Source organism: Paramacrobiotus metropolitanus, unplaced genomic scaffold (assembly GCF_019649055.1).
Source record: "Paramacrobiotus metropolitanus isolate TYO unplaced genomic scaffold, Prichtersi_v1.0 Parri_scaffold0000003, whole genome shotgun sequence".
Classification (NCBI taxonomy): domain Eukaryota; kingdom Metazoa; phylum Tardigrada; class Eutardigrada; order Parachela; family Macrobiotidae; genus Paramacrobiotus; species Paramacrobiotus metropolitanus.
In genome coordinates, this window is record NW_026570223.1 from 2,518,089 (window position 1) to 2,542,789 (window position 24,701).

A 24,701-nucleotide genomic window follows, 5' to 3' on the forward strand; every position below is an offset into this window, starting at 1 on the left:
GTCTTATTGTTGGTTAAATTGAATAACAAACAGTGCAGCCAGTTTTCTTCGTTTGTTCAACCGACAGGCGACAAGTAGTTATTAGGTACTGATTTGTTTTCATTCAGCCGCGCAAGCAGAACCATATTATAACTTCGGAAAAATACAAATTTTATTCTCATTTCAGTAGCAAACAAACCAAACAGCGCGCGCTCAGTTTGAAATACCGTTCTCCAAATTGGCGAAATTGCAAAAGTGAAATCTACAAGTACACTCCAGATGCATTATCAACAACAAACGAATTCCCGAGCGGAAACAACGCGCATGACTACCAGCAAAGAATAACAAAAAGGATTTGATCGCTTTTACAACTGCACATAATGCCATCAGACCGTTGAGCATGTAATAACTAGAGATAGTGTTATACTAATTGTACGAAGTGCCCAAAGGTTAAAATAAAAATACATGTCACGCAAATATAATAGGAACAACACTACTACTTTGGAGTCAATTCGAAATACTGTATTTCCTGTTTACATTCTGGATTCCTCCTCGTCCGCGTCGGCTCCTTCCTCCACTTTGTCTTCACGGTGATAATGAGTCTTGGTGTAGTAAAAACACCTGTATAAGTCGCTGTTCTTGGGTAAAGCAGTGCCGTACATCTTGCAGTAATCCCGCACTAATGCTGCAAACAAAAACGGAACATGTTACAGTGCACACCGCAACCGGGCTAAATGTACGAGTACGAGGACGAGCTTAGTACATGTGATAGACAAAAAAACTAGGGAGAGAATCTGATAACCATTTGCGTGCTGTGCAACACTGTCAGCCACCTTAGGCTGGCGGTAGCCGCGCGCCGTCACGCAGCCGTTAGCTGAACACGGTCTGCTATTTACTGTAACGCACACTCGTATTGAAATTTAAATGCGAGTTTTGTTTTGGTTTTATAACTTTGTTTATAATTGGTTCTCCGCAAAATTTCCAGTAACCAGTGACTGACATTAATTAACCAATCTCTTGATAGTAATGTTATAAAATTACCATCTAAATATAAAGATTCATCTGGCGAGATGTACTACGATGAGAAATTGAGAATATCACCGACGTACGGCTACCTGCCAGTTTGTTTTCTGCACCTGCGATGGAGATTTCTTTCACGAGTATCAGCGTTGTTTCGGGCCTACCGTTGAGTGAGAATTGTGTGGAGGAACCTGCCAGCGACGTCCTCAGAAAAAGAGAAAACTTAAAGATTCTCGTCTGCGCGCCGAAGCAGGGCTTATTGCGACTGACAGTAAAGTAATCGCAGCGCTCGAGCAACGGGAAGCAGAAAAACTGATGAAGAAAAATAAGCGAAAAAGAAACACTCGTAGCGGACTTAGCGATGTGACAAATACTCCGACTAAAATTGAAAAATCTTTCAGAATGGGTAAAAAGTGAGTACTCTGAAATTTCACATGTGGTTCTACAAAGTCAAAGTTTTACTGTAAGAAATAAAGCGTGCGGTATTACTGGGGTGATTATTTGTATTAAATCATTTAAATGTGATGTATTTACCAGCACTGACAGACCTGGGTGGTTGCCCGTGTTGCACGGGCCGGGCATGGTTATCAGATTCTCTCGCTAGTTTTTTTGTCTATCATATGTACTAAGCTCGTCCTCGTATAATAATATAAATAATTATCAGATACGGGATTCCACTATTTAACACTACCAACCCAACGCGAGTTTCAATCGATTCCTGTCAACACTCTGAGTTGTTCCATCCGGTCGCAGTTCAGCAGCAGTGAACAACCTGCGTAAAATCTGTTTGAAACCGATGCGCCAATTAGCGCAGGCGTTGATGGCTTGCTGGAAAACGAAAACATCACAGGTACTAAAGACCGGCTGAACATATCAGAGAAAATTTTAAAAATGTTTTAGTGGCAATGGCAAGTAACGGTTCATGAAATCCAAAATTACCTGCAACGACGCCAGGTCAGCGCCAACAGCCGAATTACAGGTCGCGGTTGGTGGAACATGTGACAATTCGAAGACAGAAATTCGTCCCCGATGCTTTTCAACCCTTGCTCCAGAGTTCTAAACAAGAAACAAAATACTCGTAAATCGTAAAATAACATACATTCAAACATTTACGAACTGTACTGTCAATACGAATTTGTATTCTAGCCCGTTACTGTCGCAACATTCCACTGACCAATTCCGAGTAGTTCAGGCCCATCTTAGCCTTACGAATTTTCCGCATCGGTCCCCCAGATCGTGATCCAGAAGAACCCCACAGGCTGTTAAATTTGCCAATCTTGGGCTGTGTATTGATCTCCGGAGAAAAACCCCGTCCATCCACCGAGAGCGGACGTTGTTGACGAGCATTTTTTACGGCCGGAAGCACCGTCTGAGCCTGCAATGCCACATGTTACGATCGCGAAAACCATTCAAAAACAGATTCAACATCATTACAAAGCATAATAAAAAATAGAAGGAAAGTTGTCAATTGAATTTATGGAAAAGTGGAAGCGTACCCGAGGTCGGTACTTGATACTGGCTTTCAAGCACGCGCGAGGGGTGTTATTACTAACCGTCGCTGATCCCTGCACGACAACTGGACCATTGACCATACCCAACGCATTGCGAGTCTGCGTAAAATACAAAAATTCCGTAACGTATTTTTTAATATTTCCCATTAAACCAGCTGCACAATTTCAGTCTGTAGCTTACTACGCTATTAGACTTAGGAGCGTCAACCTGCACCGGCGGTTGGATCGGTGCTTCCCGTTCAGCACTCCACTGTTGTCCGATCTCGGCGTACCACTCCTCAATTTCCTCCGTGAAACGTTTCCGCAACTCTTGCCGATTTCGGACTACACAGTACATCAAATCAGAACAGGAATGTAGAACTTAAAAGTGTTTTAACAACATAATCCTAACAATTGTAAATGTTCCAAAATACCTATGTTGTTCGAATTCTGTTGTCCGTAGCCTACAGGGGGCGAATGGGACAATACACTTCCATTATTATTAATATTAGAAGTTTAATTACCATAATTTGCCTTACAAGTTTATAACAATCAACTTCGAATTGCTCACTGTGATTTTATCACTAAAGTACTTATGCTAAAGTCAGTTACTTTGCCTAACAACGTTCGCAACTCCAGAAAGCTTCCATAATTACGTATAATACTGCAACATTGTGCAGCAGTCGTTTCAATATAGCGCTCAGCAGTTAAACTTAAATGTTCCTTGATAGAAGATGGCTGTTCATTTACTTTGGACGGAGCAGTTCGAACATGACCTAGTAACAGGCAGTAACAACTACCTACAATTAACAGATCTCGTTCCAGACTGCCCGTCAATGCCGTAAACAATTTTGGAACAGTGCAAAGTGACAAGCAAATTAAGCAGTCATTTTAAAACCAAATAAAGAATATGACGGAATAAAATCTGCTTCGATTTACCTTTATCCACATGCATAACGATGCAGGGAAATTCTGTACTGTTGCTCCCATACTGGCCCATACAGTAGGTGCGCTCGATGATGACATCCTCAGCCTTAACCGGCTTCAGACTGGCCAGTGACACGACGGAAACTTGGCAAGGATGCAGGAACTCCGCTGGCAACTGCCAGAAGACCACGGCACTTCCCGCGAGCGCGTTATCCATATTCATGGAAAGGAAATCGAAACGGTAAGAACTTGATGTATGGTAAACTCCAAGAACCCAACTTCTCACAGCCACGACCTACAAACCATACTCGTATACTCGGCAACAACGCTGAACCAGTAATGCAAGAATCTCTGCAGTAAACTTAAAAACTTGTAAGGACAGGTAGCATCAGTTCAACTACCGAACACCAAAATCAACGGGAACAATGGACCAACTAACCGTGAGCTGAAAAAGTAAAAACCCAAAAAAGGTTGCAAGAAAAAATTCTAGCGAAGTTTAAACAGCAGTGCACTTCCGGACAATGCCACTTGATGCACATTACACGCACGAATGCACGCGCCCAGCGCAAGAGCGAAAGGCACCAAATGCACTGCTGCGCCCGTGACTGCAGTTAACGTTTAAAAAGTTAGGAAGTATCAAGCCAGATCTCAATACTGGAGTATTGAGATCTGCCCTGGAAGTATGAACTTATGGATTTGTCTATTGGCAATCCAACTCCAAAAATTTAAAATTGTCAAATCCATATAATTTGGACATTATTTGGTATATTATTCCGTTTTCTTGACCTGTGATTTGCATTGTTCAGTGGACAACATAACCGTCAGCGTGCTTGTATCGGATTAATTCTAAAATGTGGATTCAGGGTTGTCGTGCGCTGGTTGCATCCAGCAGGATCACTTCTGCTTATCGACTCGTTGGACCGACAACCACAACGCGTTTCCCCGTGCGATGTTTTGCAAGTGCCAAGGATTTTGAAAGTGCTAAGGAGCGTCTGAATACACTCAAAGAAGATCCTGGACCAGATGTCAAACTCAAACTGTATGGCTTGTTCAAACAGGTGCGTCTGCTGATTTTCTTTGTTTTTGGTTTGTAACGCTGTTATGGTCATAGTTCAAGGGCTCATTTGGGCTCATTTTTGTTTAATGGTTTTACGTCCGCACACATTCAGGGCAAGAACCCAGTTTTAGGTATTTGTTGCGCTGCCGCACTGAAAAGATGCTTCTTTATTGGTAATGCATGTTTTAGCTGGTCAGGAAGGTAAAATTCTGCTTAAAAATGCATGCGTGGACGGTATCTCACTTATTGTAGGCAACAGTTGGACAATGCAATGCTCCGAAACCTGGAATGCTGGATATCGTGGGAAAGGCAAAATGGTCTGCATGGAATTCTTTGGGCAGTATGTCACAAGTAAGAGTATTTTGTAGAGCGCTCACGGCTTACTATATTAACTTGAGCATTATTATGTGATTGGCTAGCAAGCTGCGAACAGAAACCGCTGCATTCCTTTTTAATTTATGTTTTTGCTCCCCTTTCACTGGATTTTTAATGTTAGTTGTCTATCAGTCGGAGTCGGATGCAACATCCCGCACCCTATAATTAATATAATACTCGAAATACTACTCACCTTACTTGTTAATAATAAGTAAAGACTAAAGCAGTTCTGAAATTTTTTACTGTTTATATTTATGCTGTGTTACTGTTACTGGTGTAATTTTCTTCATTTATTCGCATTTCCAATAGGACGATGCGAAGAAAGAGTATGTTAAAGTTGTGGAGGAGCTCGTGAAAAGCAGTGGCGGAGATAGTGAAGAATCCGCCAAATCGGATTCGCAATCGTCTTCCGGAGGAAAATTCAAAGAGCTCATTTATGAAGAAAAAGATAAAGTTACATACATCACCATGAATCGGTATGTCTTTTATAGCTAACAGTCTGTATTCATTGCGGGACAGCTTGACAGCAAACATACAGATATTAGGCTGTCTTATCTAATTTTCAGGACTTACCAATTATCAACTTGCACAATTACCGAATTGCAGTTGTTTGCTTATTTGTAAGTCGGTATTCTCCGTAGACCCAATAAGATGAACGCTATCACCTCCAACATGTATTTCGAGTTTGTCGATGCCCTTGAAATGGCGGCCAACAATAAGAATTATGCTACGGTTATCACGGGTATGCACCCTTCTGTTTCGTCATGCGACTCGTGCCACATCCCGCATGACTGATATTTTCCGTGTCAATCCGTTTGTAGGTGCTGGGAAATATTTCTCCAGTGGCAATGATTTATCCAATTTAATGAAAGTTGGTGGTGGCAGTATGAAAGACATGGCGGAAGCAGCGGCTGTCATGCTAGAGTAAGCGGATACTCTCCTTTTCCTGCATGCTTGAAATGGTATACAGTACGTCCCGTTAAATGGTTTTCAGACGAATATTCGCTTGTAGAAAATTTGTCGATGCCTTTATTGACCATCCCAAATTACTGGTCGGCTTGATTAATGGTCCCTCAATCGGTATTGCCTGCACGACTCTTGGATTATATGATGTTATTTACGCTACGGACACTGTAAGAAGTTAGAACTGAACATAGAAAATGCGGTAGATTTATCTAATCGTTCAGAAACGGATGTTCACAAAACGCTGCTTTACAAAGGCAACTTTTCATACTCCTTTTACCAATTTGGGACTCACACCAGAAGGATGTTCCAGTTACACTTTCCCCAAGCGAATGGGCGCAATGAGGGTATGAATCAATATTTTAACTTTTATTTGCTTGTATTACTTTGTATTGTTTCAGTTATTGATGGCTGTGTTGTTTTCCACGAAGTAGTTTCGTTTGAATCGATAGACCTTTGAATTTTCGTAGGCGAATGAAGTATTACTCCTGGGAAAGAAGATGTCGTCAGCCGAGGCCTTAGAGTGCGGTTTTATTACGGAAGTATTTCCGGCTGATTCTTTCCAACAAGAAACGCAGCGGCGATTGCAGAGCTTCGCTAAGCTGATGCCTATATCTTTGAAGGAATCGAAGACCTTCATTCGCTCGGTGGAGAAAGAGAAGCTCCACCAAGTTAACCATGAAGAGTGCACGAAATTAATTACTATGTGGCAAGGCGAAGAATGCATTTCAGCTGCCACTAAATTCCTGTCTCGTAAATAATGTACGCACAGAAATGAAGTGCTCAATTTGGATGAGAGAATTTGAAGTTCTAAACTTCTAATTCGTTTAACGACTTAACGTTTTTGTTGTTTTAACTTATGGTTTCAAAATGCAGTAGTCGAATAGTGTGACCAGCCACACAGCCCCATGTGAGCTATATCAAGATACAGCCTGGCGTAAACAAAATCTTTAGCCACAAAGAGAACTGAGAGAATATCAATTAGTTCTATATTTGGGCAATTGGGCATAAGTTGATAAGACCAGAATCGACAGATTTCCAGTCTTCTCTGTATCTCTTGTTATGTCGTTTTAATGTTCTTAATTGAGTGATCTAATGCTTTGCAAGTTTCCAGAAGTTTCTTAATGTGGATGTTTACCCGAATGTGGCTATATAAGCGCCAAGCTTGCAAGTGCTAGATGGTCCACTCTGGTTTAGTCCACTGGAAGTCATCTAGCAGTCACTGGAATTGTGTTTCGTAAATAAAGTCTCAAAATCCACATCGGGATTTCTACGTTAGACTTAGCTACGTACAGTGCCTGGGGCAGCACATAACGCTAGTGGAGTTTATAACGTAACAATAGAAATTTTATGAAGTGCGTCGCATTGTGGGTCGAATATTCTAGCATTTTTGCTGAATGTGTATTATTGATTATAATGACTACTGTGTTAGTAATAGAATTTTGATTTGCAACTACAAGCAGGTATCTGCAGTGGTGTTATTGTAGGTATCGCTAAATTCTAAAATATAAATGAAGGGGTTTTGTGAACCACAAGCTTCTCCACATAAAAAGTTACTGTACTTGAAGGTAAAATGAAACCGCAAAACAACGACTGAGCTCACTGGATCACTCGAGATTTTTAGGGACAGAAAAATGACAGCTACCTAATATAAAAACAGCAATTAAATACCATAATAACAATTCCACTTTAGGTGCTAATCACTCCAACCAATTTCTTCGTCCTCATCATCATCGTCCGACGGCTCAGTATCAGAAGCTAAGATCCTTTCCGCAACATGCTGGGAGCTTCGTTTCGAAGAAGGCAGTAAACCAAACACAATCGCAGCGGCTCGTGAGGTTGGTCCTTTCTGCGTAACGACGACATCTGACTCTTTGGCGATAACTGGCGGCGGCATTGATGCAAGCGGCACTCTGGGCGTTGCCGCAATAGGTTCTTGATGTTGCGACGCACCTTTTGCAGCGCGAGATTCCACTGAAGTGGCACTTTCTGCAGTTGCGGCAGGGCGGACGGGGGCTAATGTTGACTGCGGTGCGGTGAAGGGCACTTGATCCTCCACAGGAGGTGCTGCAGTCTGAGGAGCAGCGGTATTTTGTGCAAGGGCAGCACTATCCACATGCTGACTCTGAGATGCGGATTGAGTGTTCTGTGGGGTGATTTCCAGTGTCGCAATGGTAACATTCGCTTCGTACTGATTTGGCACTTCAATGCATATAAGAACCGGCCTAAAATAACGATAACAAATTAGCACTAAAATCTTGCAGTAATCCAATTTGACGCATACAGTGATACAGAGACTTTTTTCAAAAGAATAAGTATGTGTTAGTAAATGTAACATGAAGTATCACTATTTTATCAGTTAAAGTTCAAGTCCGCTAAAATTTCAACAGCGGACGCGCTGCTTTCGAATTTTTTCAAATTTCAGACAGCCTAAATTAGCCTAAAGAGGGCAGCAATTACGGACATATTAGTTGAGAAAATATTTCCCTGTTACGGTAACAGTAGCGTATCATTTGCAAACAGAAGATCGTACGTCCCGTAATACAAATAAGAAGGCATAAAACTTGAGCGAAATTCCGATTCGAATTAAAGATTTCTGGTCATAACAGTTCAACGAGCTTACGTTCCGGGCCCGGTAAAATGAATCGAAACAGGAAGACCAGTTGTGCCATGGACATCCGACTGATATGTCACACTAGAGATGAAGCTTACAACACCCTAAAATCCAGACATGAAAGCCATAATTATATCGTATTAAACTATTAACATGTACTACTGTAGTATGGAATTAATAGTAGTGCTTCGCAAACTGCACTTACAACATTTTTCAATTTGTTACCTTTAACTCTTTTAACGTAATAGTGACAGATGTTTCTTCTTGAATGGAGTAATTTTCAAACTCCTCGATATCCATTTGAATTTGCATCTGCGCAGTCTGCTTCGGATCTGCGATAACATAACAAAGTTATCACTGAACATTAAGAAACCACAGAAAATAATATAACATTTTTCATTGCGATATCGCACTTCGCATAAATGACCATCTATGTACGAGTACGTAATTCATACCTGGTGTATCTCCCATATAATTGTTCACAATAAAACTATCCTTCCGAAAACTGAAAGTGATCTCATCAATATTCGGAGGAAAGTTTTCTATTGTGTCGGTCAGGAGTTTGGCGGATGCAACAGCGTAGCTTTTGGTATGCTTTTTTGAGAAAGACGAGTACAACGGATCACAATCCATAAATTCCACGCTATGACGGTGTATTACTTCTGCAAAGATATCAAAACTCAGAAAGCACGGCATCAAACGCCAGAATACCAGCGGTGCAGCATAGCAGTACGCGAACAGTAATTAAGTTAAAATCAGTTCCATTCTATGTCGAAAGTAATATCCGAGCAATAAACTACAGAAAAAGCAAAACAAATATCTCACTATAAAAACGGCAAATAAATGAAATAATACACAAATAACGCCATTCAAGAAAGAGACTTATAAAATTTGGACGAATTTTTTATCTTCAAAAAGTAAGAAAACCGCAGAAAACTTATAAATCTAATTACACTTAATGTTAGCACCAGAAAAAATGTTGAAAGAAATTTAAACTTAATTATTTTAGTCTTTACGATACACACATACTAAAGAACCAAGGTGGTCCATGAGATCATAAGATCCCAAATAGTTAAATTCTCCTGTACTCAAGCCAGTTTTCTTACTTGATTTTCGATTGAACGAAAAGCGCACTCGGTTGCCAGCCAAATCCACTTCCAAGCCACAGCTTTCCACCTGTCGATCGCACGTGTGGGCCGATTTAAAAACGTTCAGTACGGTCTATAATCAAGATAATTACAGAGTTATTTTCGGAAAGAATTAATTCCAAATGAACCAATGCACTGTATCATCTGCACACCCGCATCTGCATTTTCAGTCGACTAATGCCGCTTCCTTTGCTTCTTCGGCCATGGGATATCGAATCCGAACGATACTCGCTGAAAAACTCATAATCAAACACAAAGGATCCATACGCAGATTTGGACTGGCTGACGGCGCGCAAAATCATCTAGAAACAGAAAACGACTCCAGGTTTAGATTCGTTTCTCTTCGGAACAGCAATTATAATCAACCTGATTTGGAGAAAATTCCAAATACAGTTCTTCCCCAATTCGTGACAAAGCCGCAATCGCTCTCGAAAACGCTGAAAAAGAGCAGAATAATGAGAATAATAATCAGAAATATTCTATACAGCGGCTTCTAGCTATAGAAGTAGCTATGGAATATTAGCTTGCAACCCAACAAAATCCAAAGCTGCAAACAGAAAAATATGCTGTAAATAAGCCGAATGAAAAATCTTTTTAATTACTATTACGAGCTTTAACGTCTGTACTATAGCTAAGAATATAAATTAATTATTAATACTAATAATTAACAGAAGCCATAAAATCAATTCAGTGATTCATCAGTTAAGTACTTTTGATACTCCGTTGTGGAATGAGGCAGTTCATGGTCAGTGGTCGCCGGATCACGTATAAATTCGAACAAAATCAGACAGACGACTGTAACACCGCACTTCGTTAAGATAATCCAGAAAATTTACAGAAAACGAAAGAAACAACAGCTGCGAGCCTGCGACAACCGATGATGCAGTTTGATTTGACTACCGAAGTTATCAATGCCAAACACGTTCCGTCATGTTGATACAGATACCCGTACGGCCGTACCCACTGAAGGCTGCGTGTAGTCCCGATGACTGCGTAACTATCGCCACTCAATATTCTGGCTTCCAGTCTCATAGGGATCTCTGGAAACAAATACTTAATTAAGGTGAATGTTTGTCTGGAAAGTCCGAAAGTGGCAGCGTACTTTTGTTTGAGTCAGGAAACTACGAAAACAAAATAAAAGAACCGTTTCAAAATCTCCAAAACATGAGTAGTAGATGTCGATAGAAATGCATTTCCGTTTCACCATTGACGAACTGCAAGGCGTAACGAACGAAGCCTTCTCTGTGAGAAACTGCTGCAAGCTGGGAAAAGGATTCCAGCTGCAGGGGTCTATACTACTGCAAATTAAAAATAAAACGAAGGCGCAAAATGATACGTGGTTTGCGGGCATGGCAGCCAATCAGCGCTTGCAGGGTACAGGCAACCAGTTTAACCCGTCCCGCCTGACTAATCCATATTCCACTGATCTTCCGGCATGCTGACAACATTTATGCGGAATGTAAACGGGCTCCTTCAATAATTTTGGAAACCCCGACAAACTGGCTTTACATTGGGTTTAGAGTTTTCGTTGCACAATCCAAAGAACTTGGAATTCATGTTATAAAATCTCTTGTTTCTTTATGTTTGCTTCTTGATCGCGTTTCTCAGTTCGTCTTTTACTTGTGCGACTTATCGCCTTATTGATCAGGTGCGTACTGGGTTAATTTATGGTTATATAATAATTATGATCTTAAATTACATACATCAAATAAATTTTGTGTTTGAAATTGCAGCATGGCCGATCAGTTAAAGAGCTCTACCGATGAAAAACCCAAGCCCAATACCCCTTCAGAGCGCCTCCAGCAGCTGCAGAAGCTGCAGGATCAAGTGCGCATAGGCGGTAAGGGTACGGCACGGCGCAAGAAGAAGGTGATGCATCATCCGGTCGTCAAGGACGATAAGCAGCTAATCAACACCCTGAAGAAACTGGGCGCCAATCCCATCCCGGGTATTGAGGAAGTTAATCTGTTTAAGGACAACAACACGGTGACGGTGATTAAGAATCCTAAGGTGCAGACAGCGCTGGCCTGCAATACATTCTCCGTGGCGGGCACCGCGGTGGAGAAGCCCGCCAGTGAAGTGGTCCCCAGCTTCAACGTCAACAGCATGCATCCAGATAATCTGATGCAGTTGCGTAATCTGGGCAACCTGCTGAATCGGGCCCGTCAGGAGGGCAAGATGGGCGGCGGAGCCAGTGCGCCGACGGCCAATGATGACGATGTGCCCGTGCCGCAGGAGAATTTTGATCAGAATGCCTGAACCGGAGTCTGACGGCTTGCAGCAAATGGCTGGCAACATTCGTGGTGTATGCGATTTTTTTACGTAAAAAAACACCTAACTAATGTTGCTCTGGGTCTAATGCGTTGCGGTTACTTTCATGTTGGATAATGAATGCTGGAGAAGATTGCGTCTCCGTTTGGATTAATAATACGCTTTTGACACTTCTTTGTAAGTCGGTGATGTCAATAAACTTTCAGTAAATTCGTACGTGGACGCTTTTGCCTCATATGATTTCCTGGTTTTTCTCATTTTTTGATAGTTGATACATTTTCATTTTTCAGTAACGCAGTTCAGTTTACAGTGTTACAATATCATTTGAGAAAACACTGATGTTCCAAAAATTCAGGTGAGGTTTTAGATTTCGAATAGAATTTCAATGGGGTTTTAATAACGTTTAAATTAATAGGGTTTCAATTTAAAGGTTAATAATAAAAATACAGTAAGCAGCCAATACTAATACACTGAGCCATTCATAGTGACTTTCATACAATAGCGGATCGACAAAAGTAGCACGCCGGCGACCGGACGGGCAAGTCTTGCGTCAGAACGGGGTAGTCGGATGCAGAATTCTTTTCCTAAAGTATGATTAAATCATAACTGTTACTTTGCAATTTGCATTAGACAATTTACGCTCGCATTAGACAAAGGTTCGGAGATACAGTCAATTGGAATTGAACTGAGTGTCGACTGGTCAATCTTCTTTTAAAGAGCTTCTTTCGAAATTTAAGCCGCTCACATACATAACCCTTTTAGTGTTCTTTTAAGTATTTGTACAAGCGCATGTTTACAGCAATAATTTGCTTAGCAGTAAATTTATCTACGAAATGACCACAGCCGTTTGAACTAATTGTAAAGCAAACCCGAATTTGTTGTTGGTCAAAGCTGTACACAACTGACCGCTGGATCGCACAGGGAGAAGCAGGTACATAGTGAGTGGCACAGGGCATGGGGTCGTAGTCTAGGCGTAGGGGAGTTCGGTAGGGGAGTACAGTACCAGAAACAGGAGGGGGAGGCTGCCTTCACTGCTTCACCAGTCAAAAATTTCAAAATGTTTTATTTTGAAATCCAAATTTGAATGCTTTGTGATTTTATTAACGTTTAAAAGTTGCTCTGTGCGACCATCAGCATGAAATTTCGTTAGTTTTTTCATTATTCTTTCGTTACATTTGGAACATGCCTTTTCGTTAACTACATATTTTGAGTTAAAGTCTTACAGACAAACTTACTATACCAGAATAGCATATGCAAGGATTTATGCCATCTGTCAATCTGTTACTGTTACGAACAGCAAACTGTCACGCACTTTTGACTTTCTGAAGCCTCTTTCGAAGCCCTGATTTCTACTTCACAATGGTAAGGTGCGCTCTGGAGCATTGCGTGGTTCGCTGCATATCTGCGTTGCAATATTGTCCCGCATTTCTCAAACGCCGTATTCAGTACTGTAATTGACAGCCGTGTACGATTGTTTCAGTTTGTTCTTTATATTTTGCAGTTGGTGTTGGTCATTGGAGATTTTCACATTCCCTTCCGATCATCGGGACTTCCGGGACAGTTTAAGAAATTACTCGTACCGGGGAAAATTCAGCATATTATCTGCACCGGAAATTTGTGCACGAAAGAGACGCTGGATTATTTGCGCAGTCTTGCTGGAGATGTTCACGTGGTGCGCGGGGACTTCGATGAGGTGAACCGTAAACTTGGGTTAGCCTAGAATTATTAAGAAAAACTAAAAAGTGTTTATTAGAAACAGCGCTTTCCGTACGTCGGGATACTAGCAGCATTGGAATTTAGGTAGATTCTCAAGCATAATATTATTGTGCAGTTTCTAATTTTACTTGTTATTTGCTCATGCCTTTTCATACAGTTTACTTTCAAGTTGGCTAATCTGCAATGATTTCTGTATATTTTTATTATTTTGTTTTCTGCATAGATCAGGGTTATCATGCTAAATTCGCTAAACTGATTATAGTTATAGAATATTTTTTGTCCTGAGAAATTTCTTGAATGGGGCATTTGTGAAATATTTCTTGCATTCAGTATTATCATTTTGTCTTTAATTATTTTAATTTAATGGTAAACGTATATAATATGCTGTATATCCTATATAGTTACTGTTAATACTTTCTTACGGTACTTTGAAGACGGTACGGTACCTTTGATATGCTTAAAATTTAACGGCTTTCGGAATCTGATTATCTGCATCGACTGCTTGGTACCTGTCATTTACCGTTCGAAATTTCCTGATGAATTATTAAATTTTAAAATGTAGTGACGTAACGTTGTGACATTCTAGCAAACAGATTGGTTTAAAATTTTTGAATGCTGATGCTTGCTTGTAGGGAATTATGGCATTTTACCTTTGTTTTCGTTTCTACCTGTACAAATTTCCGGTTTGAGCGTAAAACTGTGGAGAGTGGGTAACTGTAGAAGGATCACCGGTTGGTTAATTGTTTGTTTCAGGGTCTAAATTATCCCGAGCAAAAGGTTGTTACCGTCGGCCAGTTCCGAATTGGAGTATGCCATGGACACCAAATCATTCCTTGGGGTGATATGGAGAGCCTGGGTAGTTTACAGCGTCAGCTGGATGTTGACGTCCTGATAACTGGGCATACTCACCATTTCGAGAGTTTTAACCGCGATGGGAAACTGTTTCTAAATCCCGGTACGGCAACCGGAGCGTGGACCGGTTTGAAAGCGTAAGTCAACTTAGTGAAGTATTTCTTTAAGTTAAAGCATTGCTTTCTTACTATTGCAAAAGTTTACATATATGATATGAGTAGAAAAATACACAGATGGCGTGCACACCTGTCTGTACGGATAACACTTTTTTGCATACCTCTGAATAGCTTTTGAAAGTTATTTTAGTTAGTATCTTTGTTCGTTTTAGGGAAGTTAATCCGTCATTCGTGCTCCTTGACATTCAGTCGGCAACTATCGTGATATATATCTACCAGCTCATCGGCGATGAAGTAAAGGTAGAAAGAGAGGAATTCCGGAAAGCAGTGTGATTTTTTATTACAATTGAAGTTTAATGATTTTTTTGCACCAGTTTAATCGTGATTGGCAATCACTGATTGCCATTAAAACATTTGTACGTTTCTCCAGATTCCTATTAAATTTTGGTAATTGTGCATTGTTTTATTTTTACTTAATTTATTTAATTTTTTTTGTTAAATGTTCCGATGTTTTACGTAATGAAAACGCTTCCGCTCCAAGAGTTAGAAAACTTACTTTAACGTTACTGTGGACCAATTGCGCGTGTGGTGCTTTTCCTTGGCAGATCATCATAATTATAGCAGAACCCTTTTAAATGTCAAAAATGCAGTATGCATTATATTGTTCTCTCTTAACACGGCCACCTAAACCCGTTATCGAAATTCATTTTAATTAACATCGTGTACGCGTCGTATGATGCAGAAAAAAATCACGTTTGATAGTCAAGTTATAATCAGTAGAAAAACCTGCTAATAACAAACAGTCACTCTAGAACCGCAGCCGATCCAGCTTTACTTTGGGCGTAACATCACTGGAATCTTCGTTATCTCCACGATGTTCGCGCGCTGTATTCAGTTCCGCATTTTTCTTGGATACTTCGTCGAGTTTGTCTGACATTTCATCGGACACGGTGAACAGCGCTTCATAATCAGCTGTCCCGGTGTCAAAATCAATTCTGGCAAAGCGTTTTTCGATTTCCCGCTTTACTTCCTCCATGTCTTGATCGGGTTTGATAAAGCTGGTCTGTGGTTGTTGTTGCTGCTGCTGTTGGCGCCGTTTGCGAGATAAAAGCGAGGTGGAAGAGAAGGCCATCGATGACTGTGGGCGGGGCATGTCGGGAATAGCGTCTAGCCCTCCCGACAGAGAACGGGCCGTAGCTGGAGCAAATCCCAAGGATGATTGCGAGCGCGGAGGTGCGCCGCCTTGATCGCTGAACATCAGCTGTGAATCATCCCGCGAAAGGCTCCTTGCGGAGAAACCATTGAGGCCACCTCCGGTTAGCCCGCGAATCACAGTCTTTCGGTCAAAGTAGGTTTCCAGGTTTTTATACATTGAGCGGGTAAGGGGATCCTGTGCAAGAATTCGAGAAATCCATCAGTGAATATTACTCACAAGTGAATAGTGAATATCCATACATCGAAGTGACCCGACTGTGAACCTAATGTGCTGTTTAGTATGGCTCCGTATAAATTTCGGACACATGTCCTCTTTTCGGACATAATGTAAAACATTGAATCCTTACCAGTAGAAATCAAGCCTATGGGGCTCAGCATCCTTCTCATACTTCGTACACAAACCGAATTATCGGCTCCGCGCCTCAAAATGATTGCATAGTGTGTGCGTATTAAAAATTTTAAGTAATTTTTAGAGTACATAATATAATGATTATGACATACTGAAAAAGAGAGGGTAGAGTTCGGAGTCACGGGCAGAAACGCAGGATTTTCTGTGGAATAACATTCCATGCCGCCTAGTTTTCAAACTGCTTGGTGTACTATGTTACCACTCCATCAGTATACCACCAACCTGTAGGAAAAGCAGCTTTTTTGAACTATCCTGTGGCTCGTCCTCATCTTCTTCCACATAATTAGGCGAAACACTGCGATATCTCCGCGTATTCCGCGGTGACTCTCGCACGTGAAGAACCTCATACCTTTCGCTTAGCGATGAATCAAATAAGCGTTCTTTGAACGCCTGCCAGGCGTATGATACAGGCGTGAACATTTCCCCATACTGATTATACCGTGACACCATTGTCGTATCATTATGAATGGACGCATCATAGTATGGCGTGTTGTTAAACCCACCGCCGCGTCCGGCTGCTGACCTTCCCGGTCCCACACTGCGCGATCGCTGCCGGTAATCCTGTCGTTTGTGGCGAGCGGATGTACTGCGCAGTGAATTAACACTCTCCATACTGGCGAAGGCCGAATCGGCATCCTTCGGTCGCCGTGACCCCGCTGAATCATTCTTCCGCGAGCGATGCGTGGATGCCGAAGAAAATGACCGCAACGATGTCCGAAAACTATTGGCCACATCTTCCGGTGCGGCCAGCGGGGAAACTTGGAAGGCGCTCATAATCGACGGGAAAGTATTAATGTGTCAACAGACAATTATCATAGAATTCCACGACAAGATGTATGCGTCCGTGAATTTCATCTGCACAACGCTGTTAAGGACGTAAATAACGTTGACACACCGTTGCCCATGCAAGGTGTACCGGAAGCGTGCATTAAGCACACCTATTCACGGACAGGTGCCAAAACGCTTTCGATCGCCCTGCATAATCAAACGGAAACGATCGATTCCCATCAGTTACTCCGTCGTAATTCTGTCGTATCCTTTTCCCAAAGTAACTGCAATTTTCTCCGAACGTTCTGAAGACAGGTAAGCATGTCTGGAGTTCAACGCTCAAGCGGCGAAGATCAGGCGAAAAAAAGAATAAATCTATGCTAAGAAAGGTACGTCGCAAGGATGTCTTGTGAATCAGCAATTTATCAACGGGAAACACACAGAAAAACAATTCGCGTATCGCCGAAGTACAAACTAGTGAAGGAAGACAATATTTATAAATACAACCGAATCAATTCATCGCTCACAGCGGACGGAGTTAAAATACCCAAATCAGTGAAAAGGAGGGTAATATAACTAGGAGGAGTGTAATCGGAATATGGGTGCTCCTTGCTCAGATCTTCTTTGTGGCGCAACAATGTCGCTTGGGTGTACTGCGGCAAAAAAATCAAATTACTTACTTGTTATTAACATGACAACATTAAGAACATTAAGAAACATTCGTACAGTATAAATCCAGCAGACAGCGCAGTCGATGGCAAACAATACTGCCTGATCAAACTATTCGTACCTTAAAATGATTGGGAACATCGCGCTGATTGAGCGGGAATAATCTGACAAACTTAAAGCTCTCCGACAGAACGAACACCGGTTTGTTGTGTTCCTTGGCCGCAATGGCCACCGTGAAAGATCCGATCTGCAAAGCAGTACGTACGATGACTGACTCACTTTAAGTATAAATCAAATGCAGGCGCGAAAGTACTTTATTGATGATTCCGCCGCTTTCCACCACTCCTTCCGCACCAAGGATCACCAGATCGACTTTCTCCATGATATAACCCACCGCCGCGTCCAGTATTACAGTGGAAGGTATGCCGCACTCTGTCATGGCTTCGTGCATTTTAACGCCAGACTTGTCGGGATTGGCTTCCGTCACGTACACATGAAAGCGCTTTCGGTGCTTGAAAGCTTCCTTCAGCGCTTGCAGTACCACACGAGATTTGGAATGCACCAAGATTGTCTGTAAAAAAAACCGCTTGGTAAATCTGACAAAAAGGGGTAACCACAGACCATCAATTAATTACCGTCTGTCTCTCCCGAAACGTATAAGCATGTATAGAACTAGTAAGCCTCGTAATAATAATACGCAGGTAACAGGTTCCCTTTAAACTTTATTAACTACTCACCTCAGCAGCATTCTTAAAACTCGTGTTTAACAAGAAGCGCATTTTATTCTTTAAAATTAAACTGAGAGAGAGCTTCACAGCAATACAATCTTCGATATTCCACAATCCACATTATGCGATACTATGCCACACCTAACCGTTCTTATTGATAAAATGTAATAAAAAGTGCAATCACTGCGATGGCGTTACTTAATATCGGTACAGTGTACACAGTACACTGTATTTTCATGCCATATGCAATTTAAAAAAACCGAAGCCCGTGAAGTAATTAATCGTACTTAATTAGAAAGTAATACTCGTAGGAGAACGGTCATACGACTCATACCCAATATGTACCACTGTACGTACGTACACAAGGTACACCGGATGGTAAAAACGATGTCCATTTCAAAAATGCTTTAGAGCAGCAATCATATAAAATAAATAACTCACCGCGCCGTCCTGAATAAACGGATGGAAATATTTGGCAATTTTATCACGAGATCCTGCCACGTTCCGTAGGAAAATGTTCCCGCGCTCAATCAGTACCTCCTTACACTCGTCAAAATTCTACAGAATGAACAACAATTTAAGAACTGTAAATGCCGTCAGATATTATTGCAACTTTTTTACTATTAAAATTTCCGCGATCTGAATGTATAAGATACGCTGACTGAATTTCATGATAAGTACAGGTTTTGTGTCTGCCAGCAATCAAAATTACCCCAAAATAAAGCAAAGTCTGCATACTAAGCCCAGTTTTACCGAGTGGTCCAAGGCAGCCAAAGTGATAAATCTGAGAAACAATTCACATCCAGACGATATGGAGGTTCCCGTAATATAACTGTCGGCTGCGCATAGTCGTTCTATCGCATCCTTAAGATTCTTTCGCAGTTCCACCATAGTTTCAGCTGCAGCCCATAACGTAAAACATCAGCCAAATGACAAAGCACACATCTGATGCAATAGTCAGTACAAATAACCACTGTGCGCTACTTGGTTTCTGCCATACTCGTACCTGAATTGAGCTTGAGAAACTCGATCAAAGTCTGGATGGCCGCCACAGCTGGCGACAAATCGGGATTGTCTTTCATCGTGCTTAAGAAATACCTCTGAATTTCTGCAAGTTGAAGTAAAAGTTGAGCATAACAAGTAACGCAAATCGTGGACGACGGGAAATAAACATTACCAGACTTATCCATCTTGAGTCAGCTGCGATTAAGAAATCGAAGTCAGCCTCCCAGACACTTCAGTTTTCTCTCACGCGTTAATGATTTTCAATCGGAAAAACAGTTGTAAATAAAAGCAAACGAACAATCCGGGTGCAAGAAATTCTTATTAATGATCAAACCTGTAACGCAAACCACGATAAATAACTGTAGATGCAATATTTCCCAACGAAACGAAATGATTCTGTAAAGACTTAGCAAGCCATGGACTTAGTAACTTAAGTACTTATAACTTCATGCAAATGCACCTACACTAGTATGCGCCACTATAAACAATCAGCAAGCACAATACTAGTACTCGTATGTTCATGTGCCGGTGGCTGCGGCGTTTAACAGTGCACTACTGCAGCCGGTGATTTGTATTTTACAGTGATTTTGGACCATCAAAAATATCAGATCTTTAATAATTTGTTGACATTCATGCTTGCAAACATGTTGTGAATTCGGAGTAAACGGCACCGGCTGTAAGCAGATGTTTTGTTGCAGTTACGGTGGCTACAAGCCATTCTGATTTATTATTTATAACTGTTTATTGGCGGCTATTCATATTCTGTTTATTATGCATAACCCGTACCGGCCGGCGGCCACACTTCATAAGCAGCCCAACCAGTAAGTACTAGTACTTCTAGTTCATATCAATCCATTTTTTACGCATTCAGCGTTGTAATCGGTTACTATAACATTGAAAACAACATAAATTCCTTTGTCCGAAAGGTGAAAAAACCAAGGCCCCAAAGGGGCGGGAGATCTTCAATAGTGGCTACTGGCTAGTCACACCTGCTGGAAAGGAAATGGAGAGAAGGTGCACCTTAAACCAACCTCGTGCGTTTATAATAATATTATGATTCCCAATCATCAATTGTTGACTGCTCTTGAGCTTTCGCACCCCATGTGACAGCCTGTGCAAGATCCACTGATTGGTTTTCATTATCCTTGCTCGTTGCCAATCTTTCTCCTGTCAAAGAACAACAACTGCGCAAAGCAAGCAAAATTAAGAAATGCACACTATTGAGATTTTAGAATATCTTTTCAACAAAAGAAACGTACTCGTAAAACAAATTTCATAATTTGACCAATGCATGAATCGCTTCGTGAAAAATCAATGCTAGTATCGCTCCTATTCTAAAATACCTACACCGCTTACAATTCGATATTCAATTGACCTTATTATTCATATGCATAATTGACATCACAGTGTTTCTTTCATTTTAAAAAGTATTGTACAAGATATCATCCTACAACGCACGTATTAACTCCGCGATTGCGCGTTGTGTTCTTCTTTCCAGCTTTTCCAAACTTTTCGCAACATCACGCTTCAAATCCCAATCGGGTTTCCTAGGTGCCAGATTCAGGAGTTGCTAAAAAAAGCAAGGAAGGGCGTAAACCTGCAACAGCACTGAACCACTACGCAGAAGTACGACATACAACTGCATAAATTCCTGACGGTAGAAAAGACAGCAATTGCTTTCGCGAAAGATTTTCGAGTCTGGCTACAAAAGTGGTTTACATTTGCTTAAAAAAAGAAAAGAACAGCGGCCCCCGTCAACAATAGTATTCATTAAAAATTGATCAAAACAAGCATGCGTGTAACGGTGTACACTGTACAGTGAACGCAACGCTGGAATATGATCACAAGTTCAAAACCCAATCATGTATACCGGAGATTTAAAGGTTTAAACAGCCCATTTCAAACACTCATATCGCCGGGGTAAATTCGCGAGGTGCAAGCAATCCTTACCACATCGTCGACGTTCTGAGATTTTTCTCCTTCTCCACCTATTCCAATATTCTCCGATAGCCCTCCATCAGCAGCTGCCTCCAACTGATCGCGTACTAGTGCGTTTACTGCAACACATAATAACCAAATGAAATCCAAATGAGTTGAGGCTTTCCAAAAAATCACTCTCGTCTCACAAAACCCAAATTAGGTATTTTTCTATGTTATGCGCCATGAGTAGATGACGAAAATGATTCAAAGCCGAAGTATAATGATATTAGACTATTAGTAATCAAACTCAAATAGCGAATACTAATCTAATGCACTGCGCACTGTGCGCACTAATCCACTTACTAGTAACTAAACTCCTTAAAATACATACAACTTTTCTTATTGTTAACGCAAACACAGCTATCATCAGCTAAATGCTATTCATTTCGTTCTAAAATTTAATTCGTATTTAAAAAATTTTGCAAACTTTTATTAATAGAAGTATCATTTACGTTAGTCTATCCGTGCATTGTACTGTACATCGTACATACCATCAACAGGTACAGCCTTCGGCAGAACCGCGCCTTGAAGCTCTTCGCTTTTTGGGTTATAACTCCGAAACTTTGGCCTAAGCAAAAAACGACAAAAGTCCAAAGGTCGTACAATTTCACCGAACGCTAAAAACACAATGCCTGGAGAATTAAAGATAAAAACACAAATACCACCTCCGATTAACAAAATACCTTAATAGAGTTAATAGTAAATACCTTCAAATTTCGACTCGCTGGTATAAATGTAACTCATCTTAGTTATGATTAATGATTTGCATAAATCGCTTGTTATGTATTTCAGTGGAAATGCGTTATCGTCCATAACTGGCTTACGAATAGAGCTACCAGCTAACGATGTAAAGAGAATTCGACTCACTTTGGAAGAACAGGAGCTTCTGCCTCGTCGGCAGGCCTTTTTGAGCGGGGAGAACCAGGTATAGCTTCAGTGCAATCGGACGCTTCGTCCATCGTTTGTTTTCTCATCGCTTTCAGACGTTCCCGTCGTTTCTGAGCCTCATCTTCCAAACTTCCCACACTGTCTGCCATACTCACAGAATCGCAACCGGCAATTAAGAAGGTCCAATGTGCCAAAAGCTGAAGCTCTTGATAACACGAGTTCGTCCAATAATAACCGTCTACACTCTACAGTCTACACTCGTCTAAACTCTACACTCTACAGAGTCTACACGACACTACTCGTGCGGAATTCAGTGTTTACGAACGACAAAAGATGTCTCCAGCTCCACAATCAAACCAGCAGAACGATCGCTAACTGCTCAAAAACAGGTTCAGAATCTTTAGAGTTTATTTAAAAGTTAGAGTCTACTCAGTTTAGGCAGGCACAAAATGTTAAACATAAGGAATGCAAAATTGCTAATCCACACTCGTCGAGCTTGCAAAAAGTTTGGAAGCTGGAAGGTGTCAAAACAAGCTTGAAACCGCCACCCGGACCAATCACTTTTGTTTCGGGGTCAAACAATCAATTTATAATAATCAATTTTATTTCGAGATTTACTTTCGCGGGAAAACTTTTGCACTTGCCCTTTGCAATGAAGAGAGACAATTTTCTAGAGCATCGAAAACTCCAGATTCAAAATGAACTGGATACTGGGTAGTTCTTACTATTACAATTAGTAATTACAGACTTATACAGTACTGTAACTTCAGTATCTCTAGGCGACAATCTCATGATGGTTTCTGATGCGTTATTCTCCCAAAGCACAAACACGCGTCAAATACTCGTACATCGTTATACACATTTCCTTATGCCAGGTGTGCACTTTAAGTTTTCTCGAGATCGCAGATGCGTATTGTCCGTTCCAAAAGGTGAAAAACAACAACACAAATTATTAACCATTAAAAATACTCACAATTAAGTTATTGTACTAATAAAAACGTCAGCTGACACACAAACAGTCCTCGCGGTATTTACAGGACAACATTTACTTCAATATCACATCGTCCAGTGGTATTCAGTTTCACTTTGATTTTGCAGCCTGTGCGTACGACTTGCTTCCACTGCTCTTTGAGTTCGAGGGCGAAGATTTGGCTGCTTGAGCATAAGACTGTTTACCCGTATCACTCTTGGTCTGGGGCAAATTTTTCTTGTAGTCATCATCCTTTTTGGCCTTTCCATCCACAGCCGAGGTGGCACGCGCTGGTTTGCCTCCTTCACTCGAACCGGCAATTCTGGGTTTACCCTTGAAGATGCTGAGCAACAACAGGAGAATATTCACCACGTAGGTAGCAATGCACACTGGACACCATTCTTTCAAGTTGAAGACCAAATGGTAGGCCAAATAACATGAAACCAAGCACGAAATGAAGGCCAGATTCAATTGTACCAAGGAGGCTTTAGCGTTCCGTGCGTAACCTACAAAATTAAAAAAGTGCTCAGCGGTTACTTACTTCTAAACTCGAAAAAAAAGATAAAACCAGCAACCGCAAACTACAAACTGGTCAAAAGCAGGCATGTAGGTTCTACTTCTAAAAAAAATTATTTACGGTGATTACGTACCTAAGCAAGCCATCAATGCGTAGAACATAATCCCATACAAAGTATTTGGTTGATTCAGCATGTGGCTCTCGCCGAAAACCGATCCCAAAAATCCAAAACCCATGCCGTATCTGCAAGCAACAGCTTAATTCAACCAAGACCAAAAACTACTCTGCTAAACACAAATACAAATTAATAAATACAAATTACTCTGCTAGCTAGCTGTTTGCCAATTCAGCGCGTGAACATCGTTCGTATATTTTTGAAGCTGAAAAGCATAATTAAGACGTTCAGCTCAAGCACCTTGATGACAACGCTTTGCTGCACCGAACTTCTTTATTGAAATCGCACAGAGGTTTAAAGCTGGGATCTTGATGCAACCGGATCTCCACGTAATATCCATATGCAGAAATCCCGAGCCCGATTAGACTAACGACAACAGTCAGGTGACGAAGCCATCGCCGGTCTCCCACAATCTTTGGTTTCTGTTTGGAAGCCATAATTCTGTATTTATTCTTTCCCTTCTGAAAGAATGCCGATCAAAGTTACAACCACACTATACTGTATATTTGAGGTATAAGCAATCCTTTTTTAACAGAAAGATTCTGATGATAAGGAGCACAGATGAACTCCATTTTCAGTTGACTTACAAGTACAAAAGGAAGATTTCCGCGGCAAAATGTTACCGTGTGACGCGAGATTTACAAACGCGCTCTTGAAGTTGAATCAATAAAACAGAAATAATGGCTGATCACGAATATATTTTTGTACAAAGCGAGTGTGATCAGATTTGCCGAAGAAAGAGCGTCTTATTATGCCATGGGAATCCTTCTTTGAAATGTGATCGGGAATCTGATCAAATGCCAAACGAGGAATTTTTTGTCAATCTTTTTCGTCTTCCAACTCAATCAA

At 41.1% G+C, this 24,701-nt stretch overlaps 9 protein-coding genes across 12 annotated transcripts; 3 read left to right on the forward strand and 6 right to left on the reverse strand.

The window, feature by feature from the left end:
• Positions 1 to 133: 133 nt before the first annotated feature.
• LOC129595451 (uncharacterized) lies at positions 134 to 3,896 on the reverse strand. Its single transcript, XM_055492465.1, has 7 exons — positions 3,429 to 3,896; positions 2,692 to 2,834; positions 2,496 to 2,609; positions 2,174 to 2,374; positions 1,939 to 2,055; positions 1,695 to 1,827; positions 134 to 664 (listed from the first exon to the last, which is right to left on the reverse strand). The coding sequence occupies exons 1-7, from the start codon at positions 3,637 to 3,639 to the stop codon at positions 513 to 515; spliced, it is 1,071 nt and encodes a 356-aa protein (XP_055348440.1). The 5' UTR covers positions 3,640 to 3,896; the 3' UTR covers positions 134 to 512.
• A 157-nt stretch (positions 3,897 to 4,053) lies between these two features.
• On the forward strand, positions 4,054 to 7,063 carry LOC129595441 (enoyl-CoA delta isomerase 2-like). Its single transcript, XM_055492456.1, has 8 exons — positions 4,054 to 4,474; positions 4,726 to 4,824; positions 5,158 to 5,324; positions 5,490 to 5,590; positions 5,670 to 5,772; positions 5,861 to 5,981; positions 6,069 to 6,158; positions 6,282 to 7,063. The coding sequence occupies exons 1-8, from the start codon at positions 4,268 to 4,270 to the stop codon at positions 6,570 to 6,572; spliced, it is 1,179 nt and encodes a 392-aa protein (XP_055348431.1). The 5' UTR covers positions 4,054 to 4,267; the 3' UTR covers positions 6,573 to 7,063.
• Positions 7,064 to 7,275: 212 nt separating this feature from the next.
• Positions 7,276 to 10,774, reverse strand: LOC129592176 (cell cycle checkpoint control protein RAD9A-like). Of its 4 annotated transcripts, XM_055488167.1 has the most exons (10): positions 10,676 to 10,774; positions 10,534 to 10,613; positions 10,284 to 10,368; positions 9,940 to 10,010; positions 9,726 to 9,875; positions 9,532 to 9,646; positions 8,881 to 9,087; positions 8,651 to 8,757; positions 8,435 to 8,529; positions 7,276 to 8,036 (listed from the first exon to the last, which is right to left on the reverse strand). In XM_055488167.1, the coding sequence occupies exons 3-10, from the start codon at positions 10,315 to 10,317 to the stop codon at positions 7,508 to 7,510; spliced, it is 1,308 nt and encodes a 435-aa protein (XP_055344142.1). In that variant the 5' UTR covers positions 10,318 to 10,368; positions 10,534 to 10,613; positions 10,676 to 10,774; the 3' UTR covers positions 7,276 to 7,507. The 4 variants fall into 4 exon arrangements, with proteins under 4 accessions (XP_055344142.1, XP_055344134.1, XP_055344147.1 ...); XM_055488159.1 differs by having other exon boundaries at positions 10,284 to 10,613; XM_055488172.1 differs by having other exon boundaries at positions 10,534 to 10,715.
• Positions 10,775 to 11,014: 240 nt separating this feature from the next.
• On the forward strand, positions 11,015 to 12,060 carry LOC129592206 (transcription factor BTF3 homolog 4-like). The gene is made up of 2 exons (XM_055488177.1): positions 11,015 to 11,221; positions 11,307 to 12,060. The coding sequence occupies exon 2, from the start codon at positions 11,308 to 11,310 to the stop codon at positions 11,830 to 11,832; it is 525 nt and encodes a 174-aa protein (XP_055344152.1). The 5' UTR covers positions 11,015 to 11,221; position 11,307; the 3' UTR covers positions 11,833 to 12,060.
• An 835-nt stretch (positions 12,061 to 12,895) lies between these two features.
• LOC129594783 (vacuolar protein sorting-associated protein 29-like) lies at positions 12,896 to 15,070 on the forward strand. The gene is made up of 4 exons (XM_055491584.1): positions 12,896 to 13,206; positions 13,346 to 13,537; positions 14,314 to 14,549; positions 14,741 to 15,070. Exons 1-4 carry the CDS (start codon positions 13,204 to 13,206, stop codon positions 14,859 to 14,861), a joined length of 552 nt encoding a protein of 183 aa, XP_055347559.1. The 5' UTR covers positions 12,896 to 13,203; the 3' UTR covers positions 14,862 to 15,070.
• A 127-nt stretch (positions 15,071 to 15,197) lies between these two features.
• LOC129594601 (uncharacterized) lies at positions 15,198 to 16,943 on the reverse strand. The gene is made up of 2 exons (XM_055491347.1): positions 16,375 to 16,943; positions 15,198 to 15,918 (listed from the first exon to the last, which is right to left on the reverse strand). Exons 1-2 carry the CDS (start codon positions 16,924 to 16,926, stop codon positions 15,337 to 15,339), a joined length of 1,134 nt encoding a protein of 377 aa, XP_055347322.1. The 5' UTR covers positions 16,927 to 16,943; the 3' UTR covers positions 15,198 to 15,336.
• Positions 16,944 to 17,265: 322 nt separating this feature from the next.
• LOC129594607 (translation initiation factor eIF-2B subunit alpha-like) lies at positions 17,266 to 19,767 on the reverse strand. The gene is made up of 7 exons (XM_055491359.1): positions 19,495 to 19,767; positions 19,324 to 19,425; positions 19,071 to 19,216; positions 18,759 to 18,875; positions 17,903 to 18,160; positions 17,711 to 17,836; positions 17,266 to 17,573 (listed from the first exon to the last, which is right to left on the reverse strand). Exons 1-7 carry the CDS (start codon positions 19,505 to 19,507, stop codon positions 17,415 to 17,417), a joined length of 921 nt encoding a protein of 306 aa, XP_055347334.1. The 5' UTR covers positions 19,508 to 19,767; the 3' UTR covers positions 17,266 to 17,414.
• Positions 19,768 to 20,074: 307 nt separating this feature from the next.
• On the reverse strand, positions 20,075 to 22,900 carry LOC129595082 (coiled-coil domain-containing protein 12-like). The gene is made up of 5 exons (XM_055491997.1): positions 22,170 to 22,900; positions 21,794 to 21,870; positions 21,273 to 21,379; positions 20,781 to 20,892; positions 20,075 to 20,489 (listed from the first exon to the last, which is right to left on the reverse strand). Exons 1-5 carry the CDS (start codon positions 22,337 to 22,339, stop codon positions 20,374 to 20,376), a joined length of 582 nt encoding a protein of 193 aa, XP_055347972.1. The 5' UTR covers positions 22,340 to 22,900; the 3' UTR covers positions 20,075 to 20,373.
• A 135-nt stretch (positions 22,901 to 23,035) lies between these two features.
• LOC129595072 (vitamin K epoxide reductase complex subunit 1-like protein 1) lies at positions 23,036 to 24,673 on the reverse strand. Its single transcript, XM_055491987.1, has 4 exons — positions 24,440 to 24,673; positions 24,093 to 24,313; positions 23,811 to 23,920; positions 23,036 to 23,666 (listed from the first exon to the last, which is right to left on the reverse strand). The coding sequence occupies exons 2-4, from the start codon at positions 24,287 to 24,289 to the stop codon at positions 23,272 to 23,274; spliced, it is 702 nt and encodes a 233-aa protein (XP_055347962.1). The 5' UTR covers positions 24,290 to 24,313; positions 24,440 to 24,673; the 3' UTR covers positions 23,036 to 23,271.
• Positions 24,674 to 24,701: the final 28 nt, after the last annotated feature.

Coding starts and splice junctions, on each gene's coding strand:
- LOC129595451 (XM_055492465.1), bottom strand. CDS start 3,639: ATGAATATGGATAACGCGCTCGCGGGAAGTGCCGTGGTCTTCTGGCAG. Junction 2,375..2,495: donor GTATCAAGTACCGACCTCGG/GTACGCTTCCAC, acceptor GTGGCATTGCAG/GCTCAGACGGTGCTTCCGGC. Junction 1,828..1,938: donor CTGACCTGGCGTCGTTGCAG/GTAATTTTGGAT, acceptor TTCGTTTTCCAG/CAAGCCATCAACGCCTGCGC.
- LOC129595441 (XM_055492456.1), top strand. CDS start 4,268: ATGTGGATTCAGGGTTGTCGTGCGCTGGTTGCATCCAGCAGGATCACT. Junction 4,825..5,157: donor CTTTGGGCAGTATGTCACAA/GTAAGAGTATTT, acceptor CATTTCCAATAG/GACGATGCGAAGAAAGAGTA. Junction 5,773..5,860: donor GCAGCGGCTGTCATGCTAGA/GTAAGCGGATAC, acceptor ATTCGCTTGTAG/AAAATTTGTCGATGCCTTTA.
- LOC129592176 (XM_055488167.1), bottom strand. CDS start 10,317: ATGAACTGCCTCATTCCACAACGGAGTATCAAAA. Junction 9,876..9,939: donor TGGAATTTTCTCCAAATCAG/GTTGATTATAAT, acceptor TTCTGTTTCTAG/ATGATTTTGCGCGCCGTCAG. Junction 8,037..8,434: donor CATTTTACCGGGCCCGGAAC/GTAAGCTCGTTG, acceptor TCGTTATTTTAG/GCCGGTTCTTATATGCATTG.
- LOC129592206 (XM_055488177.1), top strand. CDS start 11,308: ATGGCCGATCAGTTAAAGAGCTCTACCGATGAAAAACCCAAGCCCAAT.
- LOC129594783 (XM_055491584.1), top strand. Junction 13,538..14,313: donor TGCGCGGGGACTTCGATGAG/GTGAACCGTAAA, acceptor TGTTTGTTTCAG/GGTCTAAATTATCCCGAGCA. Junction 14,550..14,740: donor GCGTGGACCGGTTTGAAAGC/GTAAGTCAACTT, acceptor TGTTCGTTTTAG/GGAAGTTAATCCGTCATTCG.
- LOC129594601 (XM_055491347.1), bottom strand. CDS start 16,926: ATGAGCGCCTTCCAAGTTTCCCCGCTGGCCGCACCGGAAGATGTGGCC. Junction 15,919..16,374: donor AAAAGCTGCTTTTCCTACAG/GTTGGTGGTATA, acceptor ATTCTTGCACAG/GATCCCCTTACCCGCTCAAT.
- LOC129594607 (XM_055491359.1), bottom strand. Junction 18,161..18,758: donor CGTTTATTCAGGACGGCGCG/GTGAGTTATTTA, acceptor TTTTTTTTACAG/ACAATCTTGGTGCATTCCAA. Junction 17,574..17,710: donor ATGTTCCCAATCATTTTAAG/GTACGAATAGTT, acceptor TTTTTGCCGCAG/TACACCCAAGCGACATTGTT.
- LOC129595082 (XM_055491997.1), bottom strand. CDS start 22,339: ATGGCAGACAGTGTGGGAAGTTTGGAAGATGAGGCTCAGAAACGACGG. Junction 21,871..22,169: donor GAAGCTCCTGTTCTTCCAAA/GTGAGTCGAATT, acceptor TTTTTTGCTTAG/GCCAAAGTTTCGGAGTTATA. Junction 21,380..21,793: donor GAAGGCTGTACCTGTTGATG/GTATGTACGATG, acceptor TATGTGTTGCAG/TAAACGCACTAGTACGCGAT.
- LOC129595072 (XM_055491987.1), bottom strand. CDS start 24,289: ATGGCTTCCAAACAGAAACCAAAGATTGTGGGAGACCGGCGATGGCTT. Junction 23,921..24,092: donor AGCAAAGCGTTGTCATCAAG/GTGCTTGAGCTG, acceptor TGTTGCTTGCAG/ATACGGCATGGGTTTTGGAT. Junction 23,667..23,810: donor CGCATTGATGGCTTGCTTAG/GTACGTAATCAC, acceptor TTAATTTTGTAG/GTTACGCACGGAACGCTAAA.